Source organism: Festucalex cinctus, chromosome 21, assembly GCF_051991245.1.
Source record: "Festucalex cinctus isolate MCC-2025b chromosome 21, RoL_Fcin_1.0, whole genome shotgun sequence".
Taxonomy (NCBI): domain Eukaryota; kingdom Metazoa; phylum Chordata; class Actinopteri; order Syngnathiformes; family Syngnathidae; genus Festucalex; species Festucalex cinctus.
The window spans coordinates 6,247,166-6,272,608 of record NC_135431.1 but is presented as its reverse complement, the minus strand read 5'-3'; the positions used below and the strand labels follow the sequence as shown (position 1 = coordinate 6,272,608).

The following is a 25,443-nucleotide window of genomic DNA, read 5'->3' as shown; positions in this document are numbered from 1 at the left end:
TGAGTGATTAGTAGTATGGCGCAAAGAATGACGTCACACGTAAAATGAGCCTTGAGTGATTCATTTGCTGCGAAAGAAGGACGTGTATCGCTCAATGAATCTAACCATTTCCTCCCCATTGGGATATACTTTCATTGGCATCTGATTAACCAGGCTAATGTTGAGAAAATAAACACGCACGGTCGTTGCCATTGGGTGTGCGTGTTCCCATTACTTTAACAGACTACACATAAAACTGGAAGGATTGGAAATGGGGGGGGGGGGGGGCATAATTGGAGTTTATGGGACAGGCCACAGAAGATTTAAAATAATAACAACAAACATAGGCTATACTTAAATAGCATGGGTCAAATGTGTTTTCTCATGTTTGCTTTTGTCAAATTTCCTGCACTGCAAACGTACGACAAACAGACGCTTCTGGATATCGCTAACGCCATTTTAACACCGTTGTTTGCTCCCGCAAGCTTTACTGCCGCTTCATCTCACAGCTTCGAGGCATCAAGCTTCAAATGAAGGAGCCGAACCCAAGGAAAAGTGCCTCGGAGATGGCTCCATGGGGAGATGGCAGAGGTGGAGAATCGATGTCCAGAAAGTAAAAACCCTGCTGCAGTTTGGCTGGTGCTTCAACTCAATCGGCAGGTAAATGAGCTCATTATCGGGGTTTTTACTTTCTGGACCTGAATGTTCCACTTCCGGGAGAGAGTGGAGAGTTCCATGCGAGGTCAAAGGCTAGTCGGGCTAGATGGCCATTGCTAGCCCAGCCTCCTGCTAGCCAACATGCAATCACTGAAGAACACAGACATGTTGAGAACTGGATTACAACACAGCAGTTACTATTACCAACCAGTGTAATTGCTTTGATTTTGATCACTGCTGTCCACCTGTTTGAATGACTACACACCAATAGCGCCCGCTAACGTCATTACAAAGGATTCAAGAAAGTAGCATGTATAGCCTGTCAAGATTGGTCACAGGATTTTAGTCAGGATCACCACAAACACAGTAACGTCCTCATCCCCGACAGTAATAGGACATATTAACTCATTCGCTCCCAGCCATTTTCACGGAAGCAATCCCGTTCGCTCCCGGCTGTTTTACTGGATTTTGACTGATTTTGCAAGGCCCACAGAACATTGTGTTCTATTACTATAAAAACATGAAAACTACCAAAAGAAAGAATACATTCTCTTCTTTCATCAGGAAAAAAAAGTATGTTTCCATCTGTTTCCGTTTTGCAGCAATTAGCATCATAATATAGCTAAGTTTAATCAATTTTCACAAATCTAATTAAAACTGTAAGTAATTGAGCTTTTTTCTACATGGCCCTGGTTGATCTCCTTTGCTCTGCTGCCACCTGCTGGTCGTTTATGTAATAACTACCATTTCTGCAAGCGTTCTTTGCAGTTGAGAGGCTGCATCAAAGCCTTCTGTATACTCTAGCATAAAACAAACAAACAAAAAAAAACGTAGAAATACGTCTTTGGGACACTTAAAACATAAAAAAACGTATTTACACGTTATTGGGAGCAAATGAGTTAATAGGTGACAAAGCACAAACAAAAACAGCTTCATCTAACTACTGTATCTAGCCAGCTAGCTAGCTGCTGTAGCACGTTTTGAAGAAGAAGGTCTCATTTGGGTCCACAGCCACACCTAAAACCTGACATACATGTCCTTTGTGGACTTGGGCGTTCGACCGTGTCCGTGAGCAGCACTCCATCGAGGCTTCCCTTTGTCACGGACTCTGTTAATAACCTTTATAGACACAATTTTCAGACATAGTCTAGGCATTGAGGCCTTGAGGGGATCAGGGTTGGTGGCCTAAATATTTCTTCCGTGTTTGATTTTGCAATGTGGTTCAATTGGTTTCATCAAGTCGCAATCTTCAACTAGCTTGCATATGAAGCAGTTGAAATGAGGATTGCATGAAACAAAGACAATAAAAACTGACACTGGAATCATAAAACAATTAGTTCATTAGTCTTTGTTGTATCTAATGAAGTAAATATGCATGTTTATGTCCTCTCTTTATGAATATGGAAATTCTAAAGATAACGGCACCCTTGCCCTCTATAATGCTGCCGTTGAAAAGGCTCTTTATAGCATCGCTCTCAAACAAGTCTAGTAGATGTCATGATGGTGTCACTGACTAAAAGGAATCGTGTGTAGTTTAATCGTGTCTGGTTTTAGAGATGAGATTGGGACTAGGATTGGTTTCCTCTCCTTCTTTGTGAGTGCAGTGCTCAGACCAGAAAATCCCTGCTGACTGCATGTCTGGCGGAGAGGGTGCAGACAGTAGACACTAATCTGCTCTCTCTCTCTCTCTCTCTCTCTCTCTCTCTCTCTCTCTCTCTCTCTCTCTCTCTCTCTCTCTCATACAGTCAGGTCAGTCGCATTTGATCTCCATGTATGCAACTCATCATTTGTTGCGGGGTCAATCAGGGGGCAGACAAAATACAGTATGTTCATATAGCACAATATGTAATTTTATCTACATATTTGGTCAAATCACATGTGGTTAAGGGGATATAAAGTGTACATATACGGAATAATAGGCATTATATCCAATAAGAAATATTTGTTGATTACCATTGATTTTAAGGACACTGATAATCCTCATTGTTGCTGACATGCTACACTGAGAAATTCATTCACTGTCCACAACGTAAGTGCCATGCAATTGGGTGGCAAGTAGTCCAGGGTGCACACCACCTTTCGTCCAAAGACAGCAGCTCAACCTCGACCCTAATGAGGATATACAAAATGGATGGACTACAAAATAAAGTGCAACTGCAGAGTCCAATAAAGTGACTCCCAGCCATTGTTCCGTACTACATTTTACCAATTCTGCCATGAGAGATGATCCAGTTTTCACTTAATTAGTCCCCAAAAATAATATTTCTTTGTTCGTCTATCTATTCCACTTACATATACTGACAGGCAGAACAAAGAAATACTCTTCCACTAGATGACTTAATATCTGTGTACCCACCTGTTATGTTCAACAAAACAGGCCCAGAATTTAGACTAATGCTGCATTCAAGGAAGGTGGGAAGTCTGATTTTTTTCCCCTGAATTTATACAAGGAATAGTGCACGGGAGTGCTCCTTTGAACGCGGAGATCCGAGTTGCGAACAAAACGTGATTCGGACTCACTGTGTTAACCAGGACAACAACAAAAATCCTGTATATCGCAATCAGCCATCTTTGTTGTTTACATTTGCCTCATCACTGTGCAATGCAATTCATTAATGCCTGTAACTCTCTTAACTGTTACTTTTTTTTTTTACATATATATTTATTCATTAGATAACTAGGGATGTAATGATATCAACACATCACGATACGATATTATCACGATATGAAGCTCACAATACGATAATTATCACAAATATTGTGAGGAGGTTTTCAATATTTAAAAAAAGGTCACAATATTGTAAAAAAAAAAAAAAAAAAGAGCTCATACAAAAAAAAGCACAATATTGTGCTTTTGTACATAACAACAATGCATATAAACCACCTGAATCTCTAATAACAATATTGAGCCGCTTAATTGTTAATGCACGCACACATTGACTCGGATCACAGGCATATTACGTTCTCCTGCATCTGACAATTAGCGTAGATTTTAAACCTAGAAGGGCCAAAACATCCCTAAAGAAAATTAAATTGCACTAAAAAGAAAATAGCCACCAGAGGGTGCTAGAATACACAAATGCAAATCAACCTGACTTTTTTTTTTAACAGATGTGTTGCTTTTAAATATTGTGAACATGACAATATCACAATATTGCCCTTATCGTTACATTCCTATTAAATACTGTGTGCAGGTGGCCATTTTGACTTGTACTCGGTGTTGGCTAAAAATAACATTTTTTTTCTGAGTTTGTTTGGTTATGTGACATTCATTTTTGGTTTTGGTTTTTACTCGACTTCCACAAGTTCATAGAGTGCATTGAAACTGTGATAGCGATGTAATTTTCGCAAAATAATACCACCATAGTCATGTAAAATCCGTTTTAGAAACAAATGGTTATTCGCCCGGGTTGGAGAATCCAAGTCAAGAAAGTAAAAACCCTGCCACAGACTGGCTTCAGCCCCAGGGACTTCCACTTAACTGGCAGTTGAACGAGCTGTCTCCACCTGTTGCGTAAGCACCTGCGTCTAAAGCCCAACTGTTTCAGGTTTTTTAGATTTTATTTTTTTTTTCTGGACTTGTATTCCCCAGCTATTATTATTTGCTATCACTTTTCATTACACTTTTTTTTTTTTTTACAATTACAAAATGTACAAATGTGATTACTTGTAACATTAAACTTTTACCACATTTTAAAATGCAATTTATTTGTATTGATAGAATATGCAAGAGCCAAAAAACTGTGGACAGGACATCACTTTTTGTAAATGAAAACGATATACAGTACTGTAATTGTTTACATGGAAATGTAAGTAGTAGGCCTACTACGACTACTCCCAAATAATAATAAAAATAATAATACGTGTGAATTTGAATGCTTTGTAGGTCCTGAAGAAACCTACAAACCATATCGGATATATGTAATGATGCCTAGCTTAGCCCCCCACGGCCGTACTTCATCTCTTGCTATCATGACTGCGTGGCCAGCTGTCAGCCCGGCATTGCTCCAGCAAACAGACACACGTAGACGCACGTACCACACGGACCAACCCCCTTCTTCCCTTCCTTCCCCCCGGCACTTTGACGGTCGGCCGGCGAGCGGCGGGACAGGCGACGACCGCCGCTACAGCAACAAAAAAGAAAAAAAAAAGGGACTGTTCGACCGTCTGCATCGACCGAGTAAGTACAATAATATGTTTGTTTATTCCACGGCATAAGAGATTGGTTCAACGCAGCGCATGCAAAATATTGTTTTGCTTAAGCTGCCTGCTTGGAGCGGGAGGGGGAGGGGGGGGGGGGGTTGTGTTGCCGGGTGGAAATCAGTGATGTAGTGCAACTTTGCTTAGCGAAATGTGTATTGTGTTTAGTCATTGATTAGGCGTCGACTTGTGTAAACAACCCATGTAAACAAGGGCCGTTGCATATATTTGAACTTGTATTCGACATTAAGATCCGATTTTTTTGGGGACGCAACTGCGTCGGATGTGATTGTAAACAAACAAACATGCAAGGTGTATGATAGAAAAGAACGTTTGTGCATTGCATTTGCGCTCCTGTCTTATGTATTTCTAATTGTAGTCGCAATTGATCAGCCTAACGTGGCTTTGGATGATGACGTTATTTTTTTCACCTCGTTCTAGTCACACACTCGTTTGCTTTGCCATTTTTATCGATGTGTGATTTGTCACGTTGGGTTATCAGATGCGTTTGATCGCATTTTATAAAAATATTAGCGTGAAAACGCTGTTATTTTCGGCACTATCCCGTCGTCCAGCAAAGCGCCTCCCGGCGAAACTCGTGTTGGAACACGTTGTCCTGTAAAGGGGGGTGTGTGCCGAGATATGAGCGGGCAGCCAATCGGTGGAGCGCACCCGCCCACTTTTATAGCGCTTGTTTACGACGCATACTCAAATCTGATTGGTGGAACGCCTTGGCAGTCTCGGGTTTAACGCTGCATTCAGGGACACGCAAGGAGGTGGGAAATTTGACTGAGAAGTAAAACGGCAGAAGTAGCCGCTCCTGCGTGCTGTTCAATAAAGTTCGAATCCGAATTTAAATACACTCCCATAATGTAGTGACAAAATTAAACATTTTCTCATAATTCTTTTGAGACTATTAGTTGTTAAATAAAATGGTGTAGCAAAATGCACATTACAACCAGTGGCACTTTGAGTCATGTTGAGCACTCAGAATGAAGGAACTCAACCCCAAAATTATCTTTATGTGCCCCCGCTAGTCTAAACATTGTACTCTGATTAATATTGAATTTGTGGAATATGAGTTAAGCAGCAATATTCACCTGTTTTTAATCCATCTTCAGGGTTGGCCATTTTGCCACTTGCTGTCGACCGAGAATCACATCACAGCTGCTCAGGGCTCAGGTAACGACCAATCACGGCTCACCTGTTTACTGAAGCTGAGCCGTGTTTAGACGAGTGTGGGGGCACATCACTGATCTATATATATTACTGGATAGCCCATACATGCCAATGCAAGCCCTTGAGGCCACTGGGCGGCCATTTTACTCCTCCCATCTCGCGAGCAGACTACCGTAAGACAGTTTGACCGTTTGAGCGTCCAAATTATTTGTGGGAATTGGGGCAGATTGTTGCCAAACCGGAAGAGATAGTCTCCATCTCGAAAGTTCTCTCATTTTGTCTTGGATTATTCCGATTTCAGTCAATGCAGCATTAGCCCCATTTCACCCTTACACTGACAGATCATCGTGAATCATCAGATGACAACTACTCAACGTGTTGTCTGTCACGTATTTGGAGAGAACTACCCAAACCGATTACAATTGGCCATGAGATCGAAATATTTTCTTCAGATTCATGTAATAAAGTTAAAAATGTGATGTTTACATTAATATATAGGATGGAATGACAATCCAACAAGGTCTAAAGCAGCCAATTCGTTAGGTCAATAAACTTAAGCAGACCAATCTTAATGCAATATTCCAATAAAAACTCATTAATTGCAGAGAATATTTCAGAGCAGGAGGCCTGTATTTCCACAAATGTTCTATTCCAGAATGTTATATAAACTCAGTTCAAAGGAGCACGCCATGAATTTTACACGTGAATTTCTCATTATTTGTCACATTACTGCCTTTTGTTGCTGGAGGCGGACAAACGGAGATGTCATAGTGCTGTCATCAGACTCGCCCAAGCGTAAACTTGAGAACTTAATCATAAGCATGCTATTCGCAACAAAAGATACATTTAAGGCGGAGGGTGAAAATGATTTTTTGGGAAGCAGAAATGCAAATGGGGGGGGGGGGGGGGGGGATATACTGTATAGGCAATGTTTCAATGAACATTTTAGTATTCTTCAAAGTTGCACAAATACTAATTAATAAATGAAAACAAGTTAACCACTGTTGGTAATAAGTCATGAAAACAAAAACTGTACAAGTGCAGTTAACGTGAAGGGTGTGGGGATGCAAGTCGCTCTGCTTAATGATTACACACATCTCACTTTGTGGTGAACATTCCGTTCTTTTCATATTGATGTGAATTTATTGTTGCATCAGAACAATAAGCTCAGTATTGTACTTGGCAACCTAGAAAGAGAATCATATACTAAATGACTGACCGCATAGTTCATTTAGATAAGGATAAAAAAAAAAAAAAATCACTCATTGTTAATATGGACATTTTCAATTCAAGTTGATTAATTAATAGAAAAATCGTTCATTTGTAAATTACAGTATGGCTTTTATTATTCACTATAAAATTATTTTAAAATTTATTGCTACTCATAAAAATAATTTTGACTCCTTTTTATGGTCACCTTAAATTTTTTTTTTTTTTTTTTTTTAACATTAACTTTATTTAAATGATAAAAATGTTTGAATTATTTTCATCGAAACATGATCTGTGAAAGTTAATGCAGTATTAAAATGTTTGGTAATGGATTTAATCACGTGATAAAAACATGAACAAACTGACACATGAACTAGGATTTAAAAAAAAAAAGTGTATAATTTTCTGCAGATTTAATCTGCCGAGGTGAAATTGACGCACAAAGGATGACAAATTTCAAGTTTGCAAGAGTAGAAACGCAGACAAGTCACTTCTTTAGCGCGTATACAACATGATGCGTTCACTTTTATAAATATTTTCACATCCCGTGATTTCTCTGGTGTGTCACCCACAGGGAGGTTTGACACCGTGCTTGACTGCTGAGTCCCCTCACTGCACAGCAGCAGCACCATGGCAGCTATGAGATCCAAGGACGGAGCTGAATCCGAGCCAGGCGGACCGGCGGCGGGACTTCGGGCCTGCGTCTCCAACATCGACGGACCTGACGTGCAGGTCAGATTCAGATCACTTGCCCATTTTAATGATAAAGAATGTTTCAGAACATATTATAGACAAAGTGTTGTTGTTTTTTTTATTGCTAGTAGTATTAGTAGTTTTGGGGAGTAATTAAATGCACTTATGAGAGGCAAAATGCAAAAAACAAAACTGTTATTGTATTGGATTTAATTAGACAACACCTACAATGTTAAATTTAACATTTAACATGACAAAAGTATCTATATTGATCGCACTAAATATAGTTTAAACAACACTTTCGAAAGTACGACGGCAAATTAGGGCCAAGTATATGATATTTTAAATATTATTTTAAATATGATTGGGTTTTTTTTAGAGGGGTTATAATATTACGAGAAAAAACTCACAAATTTATGAGAAATGAACTTGCAGATTTGTGACACTACAAAGTGGCCAATTTGCAAGGAAAAAACTCGTAAATTTAGGAGAAATAAATTCGCAAATTTGTGACATTATAAAGTGGTACATTTGCGAGAAAAAAAATCTTACAAATTTATGAGAAAAAAACTCGTATATTTGCGACATTACAAAGTGGCCAATTTGCAAGAAATAACTCGTAAATTTAGGAGAAATAAACTCGCAAATTTGTGACATAAAGTGGCACATTTGCGAGGAAAAAAAATGTACAAATTTAGGAGAAAAAAACTGGTACATTTGCGACATTACAAAGTGGCAAATTTGCAAGAAAAAAAAATTCGTAAATTTAGGAGAAATAAACTCGCAAATTTGTGACAATATAAAGTGGCACATTTACGAGAATAAAATGTACAAATTTACGAGAAATAAACTCAGAAAATTGTGACATTGTAAAGTGGCACAATTCCAAGAAATTAAAAAAAAAAAATTATGAGAAAAAAACTCGCGACATTACAAAGTGGCAAATTTGCAAGAAAAAACTCTTACATTTAGGAGAAATAAACTCGCAAATTTGTGACATTATAAAGTGGCACATTTGTGAGAAAAACGTGCAAATTTAGGAAAAAAAATCATATATTTGCAACATTACAAAGTGCTAAATTTGCGAGAAAAAACTTGTAAATTTAGGAGAAATAAATTTGCCAATTTGTGACATTATGAAGTGGCACATTTACGAGAAAAAAACGTACAAATTTAGGAGAAAAAACTCGAATATTTGCGACATTACAAAGTGGCACACAGGGGTCACTATTTGCCTTGTGACTGTTAGCAGTTTTCAATAAGTAACTGAACATTATATCAACAATTTATAATTGCTTCATTGATTTTTACCATGTTTAACTCATTCACTGCCATTGACGGAAAAAGACGTCAAATGATGCATTTTTTTGCTGGTCTGGCAATGAATGTGTTAATAAATAACTTTTTTGGACACCCCTGATTTAAACTCTCAATTCTTTCTATTAAAGGCACCACATTTGTGTTTCGGGGGAAAAAAACACATAATAATGCATTGACTTCACAATAACACATTGTCGCCTGGATGAACGTTTAAAAGCTGTTGAAGGGTTCATTATAATGTAGGCTACATAATATTCTCTTTTTATTGCCTTCATGGCAGTAGGTTGGCAGTTATAAATCCTCTTTTAGAGAACGGAAGTGATCCCACACAAAAGGGATCATCCTTTCTTGCTCCTCTGTTATTGCATGGACAGAGGTTGGCACTCGCTACCTTTTCATACTCCCTCCATTGTAAGCCATATTGTCTGCAGGCAGGACACCACAGATGGACAGGAAATATTTTCTCAACAGCTTTATTCGTTGGCCTTAGCAAAACTCCAGTTCTGCAGTTTATGTAATCAGCTTAACCGATATAACCGACGTACGGCTCGGCTCATAGAAGAGTTGAATGATTTGCTTCATGCTGGCATGTAAGTGTAGTGTTTTTAAGTGACTCAAAATTGAAACAATGGCTCATTTGGAATCTGACCTTTGACCCTATGATGAAGATATACTCACAGAACAGCATCCACGATCCATTTGTGGAGAGGAATGTTCACAAGAACAAGGCAGTCCACCTGCAGAGTGAGCTGGAGCGAGGTTGGAGCATCGGGCCCGCTCCCCTGCAAACAAGGGCCCCTGCAATGGACCCATGCGTGGTATCAGCTAGAGAGCCCGCATACAGGTGAGAGATATGTTGCACTGTAAGAATTAGTGAGAGTGGACTTGACAGTCCAATTGCAACCTTAAACTCTGTGGTCTCCAGTTTCCGTAGCCCAGAGTCAGTGGAGATGGATGAGATCATGGCCGCCATGGTCCTGACCAGTCTGTCTTGTAACCCTGTGGTTCAGAGTCCTCCGCAGACAGACATTGGAGCAGGTCTGTGTCATTTGCTTTTCAAAGTTGGCATCCGTTCATTTTCTATAGCGCTGGGTTCCCATGGGTGAGCTGGAGTCGGTCCCAGCTGACAGGTGGAGGAAACCCTGGACTTGTCAACAGTCAATGGCAGGGTACATGTAAACAAAACAACCGTTCACACTAGCGCCCGGACTCATACACCAAATGCGTGTTCACATGTTTGTTTACCATTTAGCCACCAAATCCATTCAAATGGGTTACAACTGTAATTGTACTTTCGCCGAGAAACAGTACAAAAAAAATAAAAATCCAATTTGATCATATTGGTAAGTGGTAAATGGAGTGCATTTATATAGATAGCACGTCAGTGTACTGAGTCGAGTGTACCAAGGCCGTATGCGACAGATTTGCTAACGCAGCTGCGTCAACCTACGCAAACTCTTTCATTTTTTTACTTTAAAATAAAGTAACTTACTTTAACGTCCAGGATCCTATACACTGGCCAATTTTTTTCACTTTTGGTAACAAATTTATCCGTGGTGTGTCTGCTGTAGCAGCTAGCTAGCTGCTAGCTAGCTAGCTAACTGCTACAGCAGAATCTTTAGCACGAAGTGAGTTTCTGCAAACTTGGGACACTGGAATGGAAAGACAAACGCTCAAAAGAGTTAGCTTAGCTTAGCTAGCTAACAACAAAGCTAGCTAGTACTAAGCTAACCCTTTCACTAAGCTAACCCTTTTGAGGGCTTGTCTCTCCATTCCGGAATGGAGAGACAAACGCTCAAAAGGGTTAGCTTAGCTTAGCTTTTGCCATCCCAGTGTCAAAGTTTGCAAAAACTCCCTCTATGCTAAAGATGGCATCCTAGTCCAACAGCGAAGCAATGACAAAGGCGTTGGTAGACTGCCTAGACGGGCTTTATTGAGTTTTAACAGTTTTTAACAGTTTAGTATAATGCTCATTAGCCAGCTAAACATTCACGTGCACACGCAAACACTTGTAGGTGTCAAGTAGGTTGTCATTCCATCATTCCTGTGACACTAGTAGTGCACATGACAGAATGTTATGATTTATTTTCATTCAAATCCAAATCATTCAACATTAGTTTTTAACTCATTCACTCCCAGCCATTTTCACTGAAGCGACCCCCTTCGCTCCCGGCTGTTTTTCTGGATTTTGACTGATTTTTAAAAGGCCCACAGAATATTGTGTTCTATTGCTATAAAAACATGGAACCTACCAAAAGAAAGATTAGAGTCTCTTCTTTCATCAGGAAAAAAACAACAAAAACTATGTTTCTACCTGTTTCCGTTTAGCAGCAATTAGCATTATAATATAGCTAAAAAATAAAATAAAAAAAAGTATAAATATGTCTTTGGGACACTTAAAACATTTAAAATAGAACGTATTTATACGTTTTTGGGAACAAATGAGTTAATGGTTAATTCGAGTCTCCACCAATTCGGGCACAACCGTAGTTCACAGATATGTACAATTTCTCCATTTGAGTCTTCATTTCAAGTCATGAGTCTTCATTTAACTATCTTGATTGTTTTCACGTTCTTGGAGGAAACCTACGCAGGCATGGAGATCACGCAAACTGGAAATCTTCATTGCATCACATTCACTATTTTATAATTGAAAATTCTGGTGTAGAACAATAGCTAATTTGAACAATTTTATTGACTATGTAAAGTTTAAATAACTAGTGTAGGATTATCTTTCCCATTTAAAGCATCATAAAAATAGATGCTGGCTACGTGGTAAACAAAATATAAATAATCAGGGAACAGAATGGGGAACAAAGAGAGATAAATATGATGGTAAATCTGTTTGGATAAAGAGAAGAACATCAAAACCTTGGCGCCCAAGTGGGACACCTGCTGTTCTCTGTAGGATGGGCAGAGTAGAAAAGCAGCAGAGAGCATTTCCACAACCACACTGTCTACATTTTTTAACATGGAATTTTAATAACCGCTCATTTTTATAGTTTTTTTTTTCTGGATTTAGTCACCTTTCACAATGTTTTCAAGACTCAAACAAATTTGAACTTGCCTAACTCATAACAACAAAAACAATTGTCTAGAAATCTGACATATAAGGAGTGTAAACATGATAAAATAATCAATACAGCTAAACTGTGACTCTTTCCATTTCTTTTTGGTTCCTCATCGGTAGCCGACATGGAGTGCGGCGGCGGCGAGCTCTCCGACAGCGGCAGCAGCGGCTACTGGAGCTGGGATCACGGCAATGTGAGCCCCGCCCCCTCGCCGTCCGTCCCGGAGATGGATAGCAGCCCAGATGAAGGCCTGAACATGGAGCTGGATCAGGGGGAGGAGCTTAATGCCAAAAAGCCAAAGGTGCGCACCCGTGCAGCCACCGGTTTTTCCATAAGCGCCCATAAGCATTTTCCATGTTCTCTGTCACAGAACTCTTTCAAAGGCTTGTACAAGTGTCTTTGGCCCAATTGTGGCAAGGTGCTCACATCTTCCGTCGGAATTAAAAGACACATCCGAGTGCTGCATTTGGGGTAAGTCTGGACTCTCTTCATGTTATTTCAAGGTTGCTACAGGATTGATTTGTCGAAATAATGTCATTATTCTTTACCTTTATATCTTGTTTCTGTGGCAACCTCACTAATGTAGGCGGATGCAGACAGTCGAGCCCTTAACTCATTTACTCCCAATGACGTATAAATACGTTTTTTGTTTTTTTTTTGTTTTTTGTTTTTTAATGCTAGAGCATACAGAAGGCTTTGATGCAGCCTCTCAACTGCAAAGAACGGTTGCAGAAATGGTAGTTACACAAACGGCCAGCAGGTGGCAGCAGAGCAAAGGAGATCAACCAGGGCCATGTTGAAAAAAAGCTCAATTACTTACAATTTTAAATAGATTTGTGAAAACTGATGAAACTTAGCTCTCTTTTAATGCTAATTGCTGCAAAACAGAAACAGATAGAAACATACTTTTTTTTCCTGATGAAAGAAGGGACTTTAATCTTTCCTTTGATAGGTTCCATGCTTTTATAGCAATAGAACACAATATTCTGTGGGCCTTGCAAAATCAGTCAAAATCCAGTAAAACAGCCGGGAGCGAACGGGACTGCTTCTGTGAAAATGGCTGGGAGTGAATGAGTTAAGATTATTTCTGAGTGAGAAAGCAACATTAAAAAAACAGGAGGGAATAAAAATTTTAATAGGTGGAGGAGTGGTGGATGAAATCACGAGATTTTGTATCTGGGCCACAATGGTGATTTTTTATTTTATTTTTTTCTTCATTTTGGCTAACAGCAGTGGGTCAGATCAGTCGCAGAGAGAAGAGGACTTCTATTACATGAAGATATCCTGTGAGGCGGTGGACACCAGCGTTGCACTAGTTCCCGCCCAGCAGGCTCTGGGCCAAGCATCGCCTCTCAGCTGGGCCTCGTGCAGCTCACCAACCGGTTTGGCTGTTCAGATCCCGCTCGCGCACAGGCCAAGGTCCAACTCCAGCTCCGGCCTGGGCACGAGCAGGCCCAGTCCGCTCAGTCAGTCGGCCCCCAGCAGCTTCTGGCAGATCCACTCGGAGCATCTCTATCAGGTCAGTTTGGAGAAGCAATGGTAAACATTCACCCATGCATGGTCTATATATGGAGGACCAAAAGTGACAAAATTAAAAATAAATACATGAAATAAATAAATAAATAAATAATGAACATTAAACATTTAAAAACAATAAAATTAAAATAAATAAATAAATAAAATATAATTAAAAAATTAAACACAGAAGTAAATATGAATGGGGAAATAAAAAAAATAAAAAAAATATATATATATATATATATATATATATTTGGAGTGTCAAAGTTAGTGCATTAATTTTGAGTTAATTTAAAGTTCCTTTAACGCCACTCTTTTTTTTTTTTAAACGCACGATTAATGACCGAATGGTAAACATTCACCCATGCATGGTCTATATGGATGACCAAAACTGACAAAATTAAAAATAAATAAATAAATACATATATAACGAATATTAAAAAAAATATATATAATTCAAACATTAAACACAAAAATAAATATGAATGGAGGGAAAAAAATATTCACCCATGCATGGTCTATATGGAGGACCAAAACTGACAAAATTAAAAATAAATAAATAAATACATATATAACGAATATTAAAAAAAATATATATAATTCAAACATTAAACACAAAAATAAATATGAATGGAGGGAAAAAAATATTCACCCATGCATGGTCTATATGGAGGACCAAAACTGACAAAATAAAAAAATAAAAAAATTAAATAAATAAATAAATAATGAATATCAAAAAATATATAATTCAAAAATTAAACAGAAAAATGAATATGAATGGGAATATATATGCCCTGAAACTAACGATAATTATATCTATATATATATATATATATATATATATATACAATATGTCTTTCATAATAGCAATGTGTACATCACTGCACAATTTTTTTCAAATCACAGCATAACAAATGTATGAAAAATCTGTTCCTCAAAGTTAAACAAATGTAAGGTCATTCATTATGTGAAAAAAAATAAATAAATAAATAAATTTCAGGCAGGTGGCCTGAATTTAAGGATGAAGGCAGCTGGTTATAATAAATAAATAAATAAATAAATAAATAAGATGCAGCCATGTCGTACATTCCACCTAAATGACCTTCATGTCTTCTCCATAGGCCTGTAGCCCCGCCCAGGCACCCGTGGCCCCAAGAAGTCCAGGTTGCCACACTTTGACCACGCCCACCATGGCCTCTGCCCACAATAACGCTCAGGTGGGTCTTGGCAGCTTTGTTTGTTTTTGTTGCTCTTCATTTATCGCCGAGAAATGTTTTTCAAACCAGATTTACTGTACAGCACCATTAGTATGTTTTTGATAATCTAGTCTCTTTGTGTGTTATTTACTAAATAGCAAAGAAATCAGAAGAATGTTCAAATTTCTTGAGACAGTTGTTTGTTTTTCTGTGCCGCTGAAAAGTTCACCAGCCACAGTGTGAGTCTGGGGTCTTGCCTCATCATCATCATCATCATCATCATCATCATCCTCCGTCTCGTCTAGATGGTGAAACCTCGCTGTCGGTCTGTCAGCGTTGGCGAGCAATGGCTGCAACAGAACAGGCTCCAGACAATGAACGCGTCACCCTCGCGCTCTCACTGCTCCTTCAGGTGAGACGCCACATTTCTCCGGTAGCGGCCGCCTGCCATTAAGATTTAAATGGTACTGACAACAAATGACAACATACGCCATATAGACGCTGCGGAAAAGTCAATACCAATTTGCTTTTGGGTCGCATCAAGGTATATATTTTAGTTTTGTCGGTTTACGAGATGGCCATAGAGAGGAGGATCGATGCGTCGATGTGATGAATGTCAACAGATGGCAGAACTGATATAATCGGTTTCAAAAAAAGGCGCTGTTGTTTCTGTCGCATCTGTTATGAGCAATTAGAATATAGCTAAGTTTCACCATTATTCACAAATCAAATAAAATTGTATTTGAGCTTTTTTTTCAACATGGCCCTGGTTGATCTCTTATACTCTGCTGCCACCTGCTGGCCGTTTGTATAATAACTACCATTTCTTTAACCATTGCAGTTGAGAGGCTGCATCAAAGCCTTCTGTATGCTCTAGCATTAAAAAAAAAAAAAAAAAAAACGTATAAGTACGTCTTTGGGACACTTAAAACTCTTTGACTGCCAGGCGTTATAAAAACAAAACAATCCACAGTGCCAGCCGCTTTTGAGCATTTTAACTCATCTTTCAAGGCAAAAAGAATATTGTTTGCCTTTACTACATATACAATGTGGCTCCGAAATGAAAGATCGCATTCCATTCATTGGAATTTTACTAATCATCATGAAACGTCTTTGGCAGTCAAAGAGTTAAAACATTTAAAATAGAACGTATTTATACGTCTTTGGAAGCAAATGGGTTAAATGGTTTGAGTATTTTTTTTTAAAATTTTTTTTAAGCAACAGCTTAACAACTGTATTGCATCCAGGGACGTATGGTCAGCGTAGGCAAGTGAGGCAGTGCTGCCCCCTGCATGTGAGGAGTAAAAAAAACAAAAAACAAAAAAAAAAAAAAACCAAACAAAAAACATTAAATTATGTTTTGTTTTCATTCTATGATCCATGCTTTACATTGATTTCTTTTTCAACCCACTAATTACCAATGATTTAATGTATGTATTGTTTCATTTACAGGAAAGGTCGCGGCGAGGCCAAGAAATGTCGCAAGGTGTACGGAGTGGAGCGAAAGGATCAGTGGTGCACGGCCTGCCGCTGGAAAAAAGCCTGCCAGCGTTTCCCCGACTAAACAGCACAATGGATGGATGGACGGATGCGTGAAAGGATGATGGATGGATGGATGATAAAATATAATTTCATCAAAAAAAAGAGGACATGCTGTATATACCATTGAGCCATTGAGAAAATGTTTGTTACTTTACCTTTGTGTCTTTTTTTTTTTTTTTTTTTTAACTGCATACAACTTATTTCATAAGATGACACCAAATTATTTGTTATGAGACGGTTGAATTCCACAAATCTACATGGGAAAAGACAGACTAGAAGATGCGCAGGAAAGGGCAAGCAATGTAATAAAAAAAAAAAAATAAAAAAAAAAAGCAGTTTTAATTAAAGTTCTAATCTCTTCAGGGTCGAGTTTAAAGAGATACTTCACTTATTTGCCCATTATAGCAACAAAAAGTTAATATTTTGTCTATAATTAATTTGATACTTTCATTATTTTTCACGCACAATTAGTACCTTTAAAAACACATTTTGCAACTTGCTGTCGACTGAAAATGACATCACAAGGGCTCAGGTAACCAATCACAGCTCACTTGTTGTCTAGGTTTGGTCATGTGACACAAACTGAGCTGTGATTGGTTACCTGAGCCCTTGTGATGTCATTTTCAGTCGACAGCAAGTTGCAAAATGTGTTTTTAAAGGTACGTGAAAAATAATGAAAGTGTCAAATTAATTATAGACAAATTATTAATGTTTGACTGCCAAAAATAGCTAAATAAGTAAAGTATCCCTTTAAGGATTCAGATTTCTCCGGCCATTTATTATGTCTGTTTATCATTCCCTTGGCGAATGAAGGTAGTGTATGTTTCTACCTGTCAGTCTGCTATGGTGCTAACTGTTGACTGACGTTGATCATGTGACGTACTCGGCCTCCAATACTCTCCTACTTTATCCAAAGGTCATATACAGTAATTACAGCCTTTGTGACCCTTCTATACAGTATTAGACTTCTTAGATTGCTTGTTTGTTTAATCCAATCCTCTTCCAGTGGTTTATGATGTGTATTATATTGTGTGCTTTGAGCTATGTACGAGTATTTTGTACCTTTTTTAATGTCTCGTTAAGCCTAAATGTTTTGCGTTTACCCCCCGACGTTTATGGCACTTTGGTGAAATATAAAAATCACAGGAATAAGCTACAGTACATTTGGTTTCATTTAACCAGATTCCATTAAAAAAAAAAAAAAAAAAAAAAAGATTCTCTTCCTGCCTCTATGTTGGCAAACAACCAACGTCGATGGTTGTTTGGAGCGTTCACGGCGATGAGATGTAAAAGCAATAACGGCAACAAAAAAAAGGAAATGCAGTATATTGTCACACAAATAAAAAAAAATAAAAATACAAACACTGAGAGTGAGACATTTTCTTTCCTTGCATGACAGTCCACAAAAAGAAATAGCAAACTATTTTATTCTTGATTTTCTATACACATTTTTCTGAAGTCTTACAACAATGATTTAATGTTAAAAATTGCTGAAATTTACATTGTGTCCACAATTGTCATTATGTGATGCGAGTGCAGAGAAACATGCACACATGCAGGTGCACCGTTTCCCCAAACACTCTCTGCACACATACACACACTGTACAGACATCATTACATCTCAAAATACACTATTAAGATGTAAAACAATGAGTGTGGCTGCGAGTGAACACTTTTTTTTTTTTCATACAATGACCATGGCTAACATGCACTGTTAATTCCTCCCCTCTGCTTTTATGATATATTAAGATGGTGTCATTTAAAACTCCTTTACTTTTCTACGTGTGCAGTACAAATGAGTCTCCTTTCTTTGGGTGTTCCACATAATATGTTGGACCTGTAACTTCTGTAACATTGCAGTGAGTTTTGCAATTACAAGCAGTCAGGCCAAATTTACTCACTTTGTTATAATGAAAGGAACTCAATAGCTGAAAACATTAGAAGGTAATTTTGGTAAAACTAATAATTTCTGAGGGAGAAACAAAGTTCCAGGGAATAACTGTGTAATTAGGTCTAATTACACAGATAAGAGAGTTTCGAGCCAATGGTTTGTTTTTCTAATTTCATCGTGATTGGAGTAAAAACCGAAAAGAAAATAAATCCACATTATTGCATGCTGTTGACAGCATGCATCCTTCTTAGACACTAGAGGGCAGTGTTACATTACCTCTAAAAACTCCCAGGTACAATGAAGCAGCTTTTGGGTGGGTGGTGGGGAGTCTGAATTTGATCGTCATCAAACTCAGCTTCTGGTTAGCAGACATCGGCTGTGTCCTGACTCTTAATGTCCACTAACTGCACTATTCTCTATCGTGCACTGCATTTTGTAGGGCTAACCGAATGTCCAGTGGGGGGAAAAATGTATTGCCCTCAAAAACTACACATAACGAACTAGAAAAAGTAGTGAGCATCGATGCTCAATTAATTCAACAGATTAATAGACCACAACACACTGCGAGCAGGAAAACAAAATGGCGCAAGCCAGCCGGTTTTATGGCGTGAACGTCAAAGCGATACAGTAACTAAACACCACGGAAAGTTTTATTTAATTGAAAATATGTACAAGAAATTACATAACGTAGTTAGAGATATATATATTTTTTTAATCCATATTAAATAGTCGGAGGTTTTATTCCGCCAGTGACAGATACGGTGGTCACGTGATATGCAACAAGGAGCAAGTCGTTTTCTTGTTTATTTATTTATTTTTAATTATTACTTTTTTTGAGGACTCATTTTCTCCTCTAATCGTTCTTATTTGATTCGTGAGTATTATTTTGATTTAAAAATATAACGAATTGTCTACTATAACAATGAGCCTGTTTGTTTGCTAGTCACAGGCAAAAGCAATACAATACGCCGTCTGTTTTCACCGTGTAAGGTACGTTGCAATGTGGAAAAATATATTCAGAATGTGTTAGATGCCATGGACTTCCGGGTTTCACACATCAGCGCCGTTTCCGGCAACTGCTGGCCAGTTCAAACACTCGCAGTCGCACCCCCACCCCTCCGGCTTTGAACAACTGAGACAGACACATTACACACTCACACCCATTGACTGGAACGCACAAACGAGGGTCACGAGAGCGGAAGAGCAAGCACTGGGACGTGGCCACACACCGGAAACAGCGCTGAAGTCGGAAGTCCCGCCTCTTGATTAGATAAGGTTGGATATTCGGACACAGCCATTATTGTTGGCAACATGTTTTACGGTACAATTGCAATTTAAAAGACTGAAACATGTTTTATATTGTAATGTTACATCCAGCAAATATATATTCATGTGGTTTTATGGTTATATTCGTAACCGACGCACTGAGGGCAACTTTAAGTACGACGCTGCCCTTGGTAAAAAAAACAATTTGGTCACTCCTGAATTACTGACTGCCTCCACTCGTCTGCGTTTGGGGATAGCATTAAGTCTGATTCCAGAGAAACACCAGAATATTAAAACATCCAAGTCTAGACATTTCAATTCATTCAACACCACTAATGAGAGCTGGCTGGGCTGTCAGGGTTCCCAAACTAAAGTGCAAATGACTTTTAAGTACCATTCATGAAAGTGCAGTCAAAAGTCACACCTCGTTTTTCCAATCTCATTTGGCCTGTATCGCTGGTTGCACCGACACACACAAATATATTCAATTGCACTTCTCTAAATTCTTTTATTTCACAGGACGGCATGTTAAATATTGATCATGGTCAAAGCATTCCTTGTTTTACTTGTTGGACACAAAGAGCCGACGACGATGGAGGAAGTCACAGTTCAGACTGTTGAAAAGATGATTTGGTTGAGGTATGCGGAGCAGGATTTTGCGCAACGTGTTTACAGTTTGTTTTGCCTCCAGACTCTTGTCACCGGGGAGAAGTTGAAGCGGCCGCTGCGGCTGCTCCTCATGCCGAGGTACTGCCTGAGCAGCTGGTTGACCCGTTTCTGACTGTTCCACTTCCGGGCAGATTTGCGGACGCCTATGAAGCCTCCGTAGCGCTTCTGAAGGTGTCTGGCCGGGGAGCCAATCAACTTCCTGTAACCGTGGCGGCCCCGCTGGAAGCCGCCAAAGCGTTTGGATAAGCTAACGGCCTCTGAGCTTTCATCCTGCTCGCTGACATTCCCACCTTCGCCGTCGCCGTCATCCAGATGGAGAGCCAGACTCTGCACGTCCTCCCCCGCCTCTGAGGATTCGAGCAGTGATGAGTCATAATGGACGCTGCGCTGCTCAAAGGGGGCCTCGTCCAGGTCCTCATCGTCCTCTTGGAAAGGTTGCGCGGCCGCTGATTGCAGTCCACTATCGGAGGTCAGATCCAGAGAGGTCATCTGAAGCTCACCCGCCGCGCTTTTGAGCAGGGCGCCTTCCTCGGCAAATGGAGGGTAGATGGCGAGCTTCAGGGCGCGCTCACACAACTCCCAGGTGAGCGAGGAGGAGACCTGACCTTTGCACTCCAACAAGCACACCTGTAGACAGCAGGAAGTGGCATATTAGTGCGGATACTTGACATGGCTTTTTGGGGTTATTTGCAAAATAATTAGAAGATATCAGGGTTGTAGACATCACTTTATTTATTTTATTTTATGTAAATTAAAAAAAAAAAAAAATCAGGCATAATAATTACTTGTATATTGTAAGTACTGTGGATGAGTGCTATGTTTCTCAACTTTTATTGGTCTCTTATTTTTTAAATGAGAAACATTTCCTGGCACACAATAAAAAAGAAGCACAAGAATAACCGTCAATATCAATTATATACATTGTTTTCACACCAGAGCAAGCAAATAACATGGCTGAGAAGTTATCGATTATCATATCATCCACAGTCGTAAGTAAAAAGTCATTTTTTCGGAATCTTGGAATAAAATGCGCACATATCTACAACCTTGCTCAGCACATTTATAATAAATGGCAACAGGTGGATTTAGTTTTTCTGCCGGTCACTGTATGTCGCTGGCATAAATAGCTAAAGTAAATAATTTTTGGACCAATGCTGCAAAACTCAAACCAAAAATGCCAAAAAATAAATAAAAGTGAAAATAAAAACAGATATAAAAAATATACTTCAAAAATTAAATACAAAACAATAAATATAATTGGAAATGAAAACAACAAAAAATATGTACAAATAAATAAATAAAAGTAAAAAAAAATAAAAAAAATAAAAAAAGAGATTCAAATATATATTGGCATTTTTGGTCTTTTTATGTAGTGCAGAGCAAGGTTATTTTAGTTCACTAAAACTAACACAAAAAAAAATAAAAAACATGAAATAAAATAAAAACGACAATGCTTTTTTGTTAAAAAAAAAAAAAAAAAGAACCTTTTATGTTTACAAAACTAACTAAAACTAAACTAAACAAAAAAAAAAAAGTTTCGTTTTCGTCTTTGGTAATGAATTTAATGCATGAGCCTTTGGGTATGGTTTTAAATGTGATGTGATTTTAAGCAGATTTATTTTTATATTAACCGGAATAAGGACGTTTCAAAGTGTGCCACACGGAAGTGACATCATCTAGCAGCAGCCAATAGAAAAACACCTTCAGATGACGTCGCTCCCATGGGTGTTTTTTCAATATTGCGCCTGCAAGTCATACACATAAAAAAAAAAAAAACTTGGGCCATTTGAGTGGATAACAAAAATCAGCGTCCTATTGAAGCATCAAACAAAAAAGCTAAATCACGGTCTAAAAGAGGCCATGTGCTCTATGAGGGTAAATGGGATTCAAATCAATGCTACTGTGTTGGGTAATTTTTCATTATAAGTAATTACAGTTATTTGGATGATATGCCAACAATATGTAATCATTTTTGATGAAGCACTGCTTTGTAATATATAGAGAATAGTGTAGGACACAGTTAATGTTGCGTTAGCATTAGCATCAGTGCTAACATTACTGATCTGGCGATAATGATGGGTAAAGATCCACTTTTTCATTTTTTTTTTACGGCACTTTTATTTATTGTCAATAAGGTGGTAAAATGTGTGTATGGAAATTCAGTGCCATTAATAGAAAGCGATTCATCATCCATGTAAAACCTCAGCAAGTTGGGAAGGACTCGATCTGGCTGGCTGACTCGTCAGGAAGTTAATGGGGCTCGCTCTCGCGCGGCGTTCACGGCATCGGAAAAGTCATGAACTAATAGAAGACGTCCATCATGTGATGAATGCGACATCTGCTTGAGCACAAATGATTGACAGGAGCAAATTAACAGAAAATACAAATCATTTTGATGTCTTTTTTAGACAGGCTCTTCAACTTGAGAAAATATTTGAGGAATATAAAAATCTAGTTTTATGTAGAGAGAACTTTCTCGGAGCTCGCAGGTGACTTATGAGACAAGGATGTCAAGTTCATGGTCAAAATCTAAAGATAGCCACTTACGTCTTCCATCCCACAGCCACTTGACTTGAAAATTGCTGTGAGAAGCAAAGTCCATTTACTTAGCAAATCTTAAATGAGGTGAATTGTTATCGGAAACCTGCAGACATGAAAGGAGACGAGCGCGCAGGGAGTTCCGCCGTGAATCTATCAACGGGAATTAATTATCCGTCCTAAATGAAATGAGCACACCGGGGGATTCTCCACGTCAGATCAATGAAACAATCTAAAGGAGTTTATGACTGAGAGGCAACGTGTGTATGGGTCATATTTTCATCGTCTTGTGAGGACAAGAGGATCGAAAAAAACAAAATGTTAAGGACATCCTTTGCATGAAACTTTAATGGGGGGAATAACTACGTTTAATTTGAACTGCTGTCAGTATTCAGTGTTGTTGCACAAACGCTATGATTCTTACATGGCTTAACGACTCTGCATTATGTGTTAAGTTCTAATTGTTCATTTTGTTGTAGTCGCTGTGAAACAGTGGCTCAAAAACAGACAAAGTCCTTGTGTGAAAAATAAACAGCCAAAAAGAAACTAGCAAGGCAAACCATGAGGCAATTTCAGGGCAAAAAAAACAGGCAGCATGACGGGAGAAAAACAACAATGAATCGACACAGACAGAGGGGAAACAAGAGACTAAATACACACACGCTAATTGACACAGCGACACACAGCTGGGCAAGACACAAGTGGCAGAGGGTGCTGATTGGTTGACACACGAGGAAGTCAGGCAAACAGATGGGCAGGACAATGAAAGCAGAACATAACGGAAACTCGAAGGAACATGATGACAAACGCAAACAAAACCCTCCCAAAACTAGAACCCTAACAAAAGCTAAAAATAAAAAAAAATAAAAACTAAAGTCCAACCCAAACCATGACACACCCTCATCATCCTGTCAACAACTTCACCCTGTAATTAAAGACTATTGTCATGCAACATATCAGTCAGTTACGTAGTCAACTGATTCATTTTATAAACTGTGACAAATTTCTGTGTAACATTGCAAAAGTAAATAAATAAATAAATACAATTAAATCCGAATTAATATTCCTCAGAAATTGTGTGCTTCAAGGTCAAAAGTTGATGATATAATACACGTTTGTCATAGTAAGCAAAAGTAAGCTCATGAGTCTTCTTCGCCTGAAGACTTCCGTACATCTCCCCGCCACTCTTATGATGCGCTCCCCCTAGTGGCCCGCCACATAATTGCTCAATAAGTCATGTACAATGGAGCCGTTATAGTGGTTGTATATTAACTACAAATACCGCGATACTTGCGTAGGCGTATCGATAATCTATCGGGAGACAAAAGTATCACGATTTATCGCGATACCGATATATCGTCACACTCCCACTAACAATGTTTACTTTCTGAAGTTTAGAAAGTATTGGTGTATTGTAGGCCAAATGCATGTGCAAATAAATCGCATCCCAACCCAATCGTATGATGGGGAAAATGCTTTGTTTTTAGCATTTAGCTTATAAGTACATTTGAACGTATTTGCAAATACCTTAAAGTGTATTTAAATACGAATATGCAAATACAAATGTACTAGAGGAGGCTATAGACCTATATATATATATATATATATGTATATCTGTCTTGCTTCACATCTCCAATACGTTTTCGCACGCATGTGATGCATTCTGATTTTCTTTAGTCAGGCTAATGCATTTAATATTCACGTGTTACATATTTAGCTTTGCTGATAAAACTGCAGAAAAAGGGCAAGGTGAGGCAGCCAGTCTCCTTCAGTGTGGATGTGGGAGCCGCATCGGAAGAGGCATACATGAGTTGTTGTTGTACACCTCATAAACATATATCCAGAGATATCTTCAGCTTTTTTTGGCCTCTGACTCTACAGGTGGGCGACAAAGTGACTCCCATCTTGCGCCAGCTACAAACGGCGCCTGTGCACAGATCACGTTCGACATTAAAAATATAAAGCACTTCAGCCCCTTGGAGGCTTTAAGCTTCCAATGATGTACCATTATAACATCATTATGTTTCATTATTATCATTATTGTGCATCTCTGATTGAGTGGATCAAATCACTACAGCCTCACGGTGCTGGGTGCATTTTCAACATCTTCCGAGGCCACCAAATATGGTTCCTAGCGCAATAAAGGATTAAAAATACATTACTTTTCGCTACATGGGGAGGAAAAAACTGCTGTGATACCTAATACATGTTAATAATGCTGACTTTTAACAGCAAAGCAATTTAGTTGCATTATAACGAGTCCACGGTCACGCTGAGAGTGCATTTTGCCACAGCTGTGCAATTCCACCCTCAACTCAACCAAAAGTAGCCGTGTACACAATCTCATTTCCGAACAGTCAGAAAGAAACGCCACAGCCGGTGGGCAACCTTGAATTGTGGTTAGATCGGCTAATTTAGCCAATAATGATACTGAGGAAGACAGCTGGGACCTTTATGGAAGATGTAATAGAAGTATGTAATTGACTGCTGCTTAGTCTCATCGGGCCGGGCGTGC

General features: G+C 38.7%; 2 protein-coding genes and 1 long non-coding RNA gene across 12 annotated transcripts in view; 2 read left to right on the top strand and 1 right to left on the bottom strand.

The window, feature by feature from the left end:
* Nucleotides 1-4,610: 4,610 nt before the first annotated feature.
* znf395b (zinc finger protein 395b) lies at nt 4,611-16,746 on the top strand. 4 transcript variants are annotated; one of them, XM_077510757.1, is made up of 11 exons: nt 4,611-4,816; nt 5,958-6,018; nt 7,799-7,956; nt 9,906-10,081; nt 10,163-10,275; nt 12,428-12,609; nt 12,679-12,779; nt 13,542-13,827; nt 14,948-15,043; nt 15,328-15,434; nt 16,475-16,746. In XM_077510757.1, exons 3-11 carry the CDS (start codon nt 7,855-7,857, stop codon nt 16,584-16,586), a joined length of 1,275 nt encoding a protein of 424 aa, XP_077366883.1. In that variant the 5' UTR covers nt 4,611-4,816; nt 5,958-6,018; nt 7,799-7,854; the 3' UTR covers nt 16,587-16,746. The 4 variants fall into 4 exon arrangements, 3 of the variants coding, with proteins under 3 accessions (XP_077366883.1, XP_077366881.1, XP_077366882.1); XR_013281206.1 differs by having other exon boundaries at nt 4,612-4,816; nt 13,539-13,827; nt 15,247-15,434; nt 16,475-16,525; XM_077510755.1 differs by having other exon boundaries at nt 4,615-4,816; nt 13,539-13,827.
* A 2,758-nt stretch (nt 16,747-19,504) lies between these two features.
* LOC144010432 (uncharacterized) overlaps nt 19,505-25,443 on the top strand; it is a 28,754-nt gene continuing 22,815 nt past the window's right edge. For 3 of the 4 annotated variants that reach the window (XR_013281209.1, XR_013281208.1, XR_013281210.1), the window contains exons 1-2: nt 19,505-19,730; nt 20,413-20,973. This is a non-coding gene — a long non-coding RNA (uncharacterized LOC144010432). Of the gene's footprint in view, nt 19,731-20,412; nt 21,290-25,443 lie in introns of those variants that run through there. The other variant, XR_013281207.1, reaches the window with a different exon arrangement.
* pnocb (prepronociceptin b) overlaps nt 20,210-25,443 on the bottom strand; it is a 29,490-nt gene continuing 24,256 nt past the window's right edge. For all 4 annotated transcript variants that reach the window (XM_077510760.1, XM_077510761.1, XM_077510759.1 and 1 more), the window contains one exon: nt 20,210-21,017. In XM_077510760.1, coding sequence (XP_077366886.1) covers nt 20,391-21,017 — 627 coding nt within the window. In that variant the 3' untranslated portion in view covers nt 20,210-20,390. The remainder of the gene's footprint in view (nt 21,018-25,443) is intronic.